The sequence below is a fragment of the Camellia sinensis genome, chromosome 6 (genome assembly GCF_055761805.1).
Source record: "Camellia sinensis isolate YWXY chromosome 6, ASM5576180v1, whole genome shotgun sequence".
NCBI lineage: Eukaryota > Viridiplantae > Streptophyta > Magnoliopsida > Ericales > Theaceae > Camellia > Camellia sinensis.
In genome coordinates this window covers 122052405-122058214 of record NC_138966.1, presented here as the reverse complement: position 1 = coordinate 122058214, position 5810 = coordinate 122052405, and the positions used below count along the sequence as shown (strand labels likewise).

At 34.4% G+C, this 5810-nt stretch overlaps 1 protein-coding gene across 3 annotated transcripts; it reads left to right on the top strand.

Annotated features, from left to right (window-relative positions):
- The first annotated feature begins 287 nt into the window (after positions 1–287).
- Positions 288–4808, top strand: PTAC6 (plastid transcriptionally active 6). Of its 3 annotated transcripts, XR_003635484.2 has the most exons (7): positions 292–843; positions 977–1045; positions 1670–1774; positions 3203–3322; positions 3807–3896; positions 3987–4194; positions 4630–4808. XR_003635484.2 is itself a non-coding variant. In XM_028222534.2 (6 exons), exons 1-6 carry the CDS (start codon positions 358–360, stop codon positions 4101–4103), a joined length of 987 nt encoding a protein of 328 aa, XP_028078335.2. In that variant the 5' UTR covers positions 288–357; the 3' UTR covers positions 4104–4525. The 3 variants fall into 3 exon arrangements, 2 of the variants coding, with proteins under 2 accessions (XP_028078335.2, XP_028078336.2); XM_028222534.2 differs by lacking the exon at positions 4630–4808 and having other exon boundaries at positions 288–843; positions 3987–4525; XM_028222535.2 differs by lacking the exons at positions 1670–1774; positions 4630–4808 and having other exon boundaries at positions 290–843; positions 3987–4525.
- Positions 4809–5810: the final 1002 nt, after the last annotated feature.

Here is a 5810-nt window from a genome sequence, read left to right as displayed (position 1 = left end):
TAAACAAATTGAAAATACAAAGTTTTATAAATTACTAGGGGTGCTCACGATTTGGCGGTTTGGCGGTTCGGTTGCGGCCACAAAATCTCAAATCCGCCATCCGTCCGCCAAATTGGCGGATTGGAGAAAATCAATCCGCAACCGTCCGCTCGTCATCACGCATCCGTCCAAAATGCGGCGGATCGGTTCGGTTCGGTCGGTTTTGACGGATCGATATATCCGCTGCTCACCCCTACTGTAATTTACTTAAAAAAAAAAATTAAAAAAAAAAGAAAAAAAAGTAGCCTTCAAAGCCCAAAAATCCAATCCACCGCATTTCCCTCTCCCCAACTCCTCCTCCGCTACTAAACAAAAGCCATGAAAGCACTGGTTTTCTCACCTCCACCACCATTCCTCACTCCAAACCTCACTACGTTCCCCACAACACCGTCACTACACCTAATTCCAAGCCTCAACTTCCCTTCTCTCAAGCTCAATTCCAACCGATTTCCCACTCCTCCGAGGCCAGACTTCAAGGTCCGGGCCGACGACGGCGACGGCGACGGCGGAGGCGACGACTACGACATGGACGAAGAGGAAGCCGAGGAGGTCGACAACAAGAAGGATTACGACGTCGAGTACGAGCCCCTCGCCTCCGCCATGGCCGCCGCCGACGGAGGCGGCGACGAAGATATCGCCGTCGTACAGAGCAAGAGCTTCGTGTCGACGCAGGGTTGGGACTCCGAGACTATCGTGAATTATAGGATTAACGAGGATGAATTTCATAAGCTTAGCTTGCTCGACTGTGATTTCTTCATCAGGAAGCCCGCAGATCCTGATAACGATGTCTATGATTTCAGAGAGGTAATGAATTCTCTCTATGAAGATGTTCAGTAGAGTTCTATTTTGATTTCTATGTGTTTGTTTGAATTCAGACTTTTTGAACAAATTATTAAATGCAAATGTTGATTATTTAGGGCTTTGTTTGGTTGTGTAGATGTATGTTACTCCTCCGGATACCGATATATACTCCATTCCTAAGGTCCTTGCCCCAATGCCTCAGAAGGTACATTAGTATTTTTGAATTTGATTGAATTCTCTAGAGATGCATTGGTTACTTTAGCCCTATGTTTCGGAAATTAGGAGAAAAAGGAAAAAAATATGTTACTTAAGTTGAGTAGGAGAGAAAGGGAAAGAAAAGAAAATACTTATTCTCTCTAATTTTTTTACATTTCTTTTCGTAAAAAATAAAAAAATTAATTAAAATAGATAGCTTCTAAAAAAGAAAAGAAAAGAAATGTTTTCATGTTATATTACCAAAATATCAATTTTATATTTGGTGACCATATAAGTGAGGATATAGTGTCAATATCTATTTTTTCTTTTATATCTACAAGGGTAATATTGGGATTATGAAAATGTAATAATCTCCTGGTTTCTTTTCTCTTCAAAATGAGTGTTTGAGGAGAAATTGGTTTATCTCCATTTCTATTCTCTTTGTAATCCAAACAAGTGATTGAAACCCATTTCTCTCTGTTTCATTTATTTTCTCTCCAAATCACTCAAATCAAACAAAGAAGTTGATCTGACTAACATTTTAGTTAACTGATTTGGTAAATGATTTTTATACTTATTATTTTAATTGGTTGGTAATGCTTTAATTTTTATTTTTATTTTATTGAAACGATAGTACATTCGATGTGCAAGGAGCGATTATGGATGCTACAATGTTACGGAACCGCCAATTGATGCTCCCCGAGATCCTTTGTATAAAACTGAAAGGGAGATATCAAAGGTACGAGTGAATTGTTGATGTTTGCCATGTTAATCTTTATCTGTGAAAGCTTGTTTCTATATAATAAATCCAAGAAATGCTTATTGACTATTTGTATATGGACCTTTTCCACCTTATTAGGCTTGGTGATCATCATACCATGATATCTCATCCAGTAATTTTACTGATCAGTAGCAAATCATGTTTTTTTTTTTTTTTTCTTTCAAGAGCAAGTTTTGAAATAGAGGCAATGTTTAGCATGGGTTCACTTACTTTTTTGCACCGAAGTAAAGAGAAGAGCAGAATTTTCTTTTCAATATAGCATATATTCGAGATATAATTTTGATAAGTCAGTCAGGAGTTTGTTGGGCCAATTGATACTTGAACAACTTTGGCATAGGGTATATTGAATAACAGTTTTGATAAAATACAGCATCACTTATTTTTTTATGTCGTATATGAGCATGAAAATTAATTTTGGATGAAAACTGTAACCAATTTTGACATCTCATCTTCATGTAAATTCATTATGAAGTTCTTGACATTCTTAAGTTTCAGTAAATTTGACCAGTAACAAAGAAATGTGGATTTGGTTTAGGTGTAAATTTCCAAAATTTTGGTTGATTCATGGAAAATAAAAAATGTGTATTTCTGTTTCACCTGTAAGAAAGAAATAATATTTGTGTTCAAACCAAGAGTTGTTACCATGAGTTACAAAGCTAAAGCAGTGTCTGTCCATGGTGGTCTTAGCATTGCTACAAGGTTGGGGTTGGAGTTGGGCCTCCCATGTTTCTTGGAGTAATTTTGGATATTAATCGCCACTGTTCTGTTATTTATATGAGTGAGCTGCTGATACCAGGGTGACAAATGATTTGTTAGCAATTTCATTCAAAGAAGGTTGAGTAAACATTTTTTTCTCTGATTTTGTGTTTTACACTGATTTTAGGTTACCATTCATTTGATCTCTTTCTTAGGTAAGTCAAGTGTAGTCTTGGTCAGTTGGTCCTATACTTGAAGTGCATCGCGTAATCTCTTTTTAAAATCACTATCCACCCATTGGTGGCAGCTATTGGAGACAATTGAGAATACAACATTATACCCAAATTAGGGGGAAAGAGAAGGCAACCCTCCCCCTTGAACTGGGGTCGTGGTGGGAATTGTGAATCCCCAACACAACACCTGATCTTGTAGCGGCTGGCATGTCATTAGACCATTAATGCTGTGTTTGGATCATAAACAACTGTTTGGTAGCATTTCAGTAGCATCCATTCTAAATGTTCAATTTCTTCTTTCACACTAAGCTTCCACTTTGGAACCTCATTCTATTTTGGTGGTTTATGAGACAAAAAAGGTTCTAAGAATGTGGACATGTAAACATTGATACTTGTAAGTGAATACTTCAGTATCCTTTCAGGAAAGTCTAATCATGTTGTTTGTTTGCTATTGCAGTTTTTCTTGACAAAGCACTATAGGAACCGGAGGTTGGGTGACCCTGAGTTTGTGCTAGATTTTGAGGAGATTTATGTTATCGATTCAAAAACAAAGTCAATTACCAGAGCAAAAGTTTTGGTAAGGAATTGTGATAGCTGTGAATCATTTGCCTTCCACTTCCCTTTCAAATTCTAGGGGTATTTTTTGCAGGCCATTGATTTAGGTGAACCATACCATGCACTTCATTTACAATTACATGTTGTCAATTTGACCACAATAATGCTTTAGGTAGGTCAACTTAAAAAGACTGTATATTGTTAAGGGACCAATAGCTATTATTTTTGAATCCTTGGGGCACATGGGTTCCATTCCTCCTATTGCATCCCCTTCTCTTCCTTGAGCTTGAACGGACCAAATTAGTGGAAACTAAATCATGGAGGATTCAATCATTGTACATGATATGTTGGAGGTTTTGTTATTCCATGATGAACCTAAGTTTAGTCTATAAAATGAATTTTTTTCCTTCTATTTTTTTATAAATATTTTTGTACTACACATATGAATTCTTACGACTTGCTAAATATTTTCTATTTCCTTCTTTGGTGTATTATTATTGAATTAGGTTACTGTTCCAGAAGGAAGGAATAGGGATAGAAAAAAAGACTTGCTTGTTATACGCGATAATGGGAACTCCTTCAAAATAATTCCCATGGTGACTATTTCTGATCCAAAAACTTTCCTGTTATCTAATGCCTGTTATTTTATTATAGTTGATTCACTGCTGCAACCTTTGTAATTTCAGAGTGAAAGAGATGATGCCACGACCGTGATAGAGAGGGAAGAGTGGAACAAAAGTAGGCAAGACATGGAGAGACACCTTAGCAAGCTACGGGACTTCAGTGTTTCAAATTGGTTCTAATCATCTGGTTACATAAAATAGATCACCTAAAGATGGAGAGTTTTGGAGCATGGCAAATCGTGTGCACTTCAGAATGATTGGGAAGTATAATGTATATTGTTCCTTCTCCTGCGAACTTTTTTTTTTTTTGGTTTTTTCTGTGGATGGCATTCTTGGGTTTGATTACATTTTCCCTCGTGTTTATGCTGCAAATTTGTGGATTTGTCTGTCTAATCCCTATTGTACACGAGATTTTTATTTTGTGGGTGTTTGAAGAAGTGTTATTTTAGTAGGCTATTTTAGTTTTTAACTATTTTAGTAGGTTAAAATTTTTTGGAGAGATGATTAGATTTTTTTATAGTTAGATTTGATGTTTGTAAGAGAAAAAGTAAAACGATTATATGTTTGATGTGATATTTTATCTTATTAATTATTTTTGCCTATTTTATCTTTTTATGAATTTTAATCTAAAAGTGATTAAAATTTTTCTTGCCAACCAACTCCTTTATTTATTTTTATTTATTTTTTTCCCATTCTTCACTGGCAGGTTTAAGCATGCCATTACGTGTAAATCTCCGTTGGCTGCGACTTTAAATCCGTGATCAGATTAAAACATATTGATGAGTCTGTAAGAATTTATTATGAGTTTTATTTCGATAATTTGCACTGTTCAATATGTAGAATTTATCGAGTACTATATATTTATAAAAAATTATGTTGATTCGATATTGATAGTTATGTGATCAAATTAGATTTTTGTAAGTCATTTATTTTTCACCGTCTATTTTTTTTCATATAAAATTGATTTGATTACATATCTATTGATATTCGATCAACGTAACTTTTTTATAAGTATATTGTATTCAATAAATTTGACACATAAAATTATTCGAATTATTAAAACGGAATCCATAATGAACTTTTACCGGCCTAATAATGTCTTTCAATTCATGATTGGACTAGCCATTTCACTTAAAAATCAGCTTATCGACTAGTGCAGAAAAAGGGGGTTCATTTTTGCATTGTCATAGGGTCCACTAATGTGTGCTTGACTGTCATATAGCGTTAAGTTTTGGGTTCAAGGTGAGGTGAATCATTTCAATTTTTTTTTCCTTCTTTTTATTAATTTTTTTTTTTAAAAATACACTTAAAAAATAAAATATTTATAAAAAAAAAATCTTTAATTTACAAAAAACTAAAAACAAATTAGAAATGTGACTCGAGCATCATCTGGTTAGCCTTCAGTTTCAATAGTACTCGTTAACAAATTGTATTGAAGGCTTTTTTAAAAAAATGAATTTGTTCACTTACTTTCTTTAATATATATGAATAATATAGAAAATATGATTAACTCAAATATGTGCACTTCATAAAATTGTAATGACTTCTCATAATTATATATTTCACTATTTTACACGAATAAAGCTTCGGACCCCAGGGGGCGCTGGGCTCCCTTCCCATTAGTCTAAAAAACAGTTTTTGCTTTTTTTTTTTTTGATTTTCAGCGAACCCCAAGCCGACACGTGGCACTGGAGGGTCACTGGAGGTCACCCCCACTAGGGGTCTGTAGCATTGCTGATTTTGCACCAATTAAAATGTCTCATGTTTTTTTTTATTGATAGTTGTCTTAGTGTTTTATGTTTTTTGAATTTTATCAATATTTTTTTTTCTTTTTTTTTTTTGGTGATAACAAATAATTTTTATTTTAAAAAAAGGAAAAAAATGTTT

Bases quoted from the DNA above. Each gene is read 5' to 3' on its own strand.
- PTAC6 (XM_028222534.2), top strand. From the start codon at position 358: ATGAAAGCACTGGTTTTCTCACCTCCACCACCATTCCTCACTCCAAAC. The intron at 1,775-3,202 runs GTACGAGTGAAT...TTGCTATTGCAG, and splicing joins CTGAAAGGGAGATATCAAAG to TTTTTCTTGACAAAGCACTA. The intron at 3,897-3,986 runs GTGACTATTTCT...TTGTAATTTCAG, and splicing joins CCTTCAAAATAATTCCCATG to AGTGAAAGAGATGATGCCAC.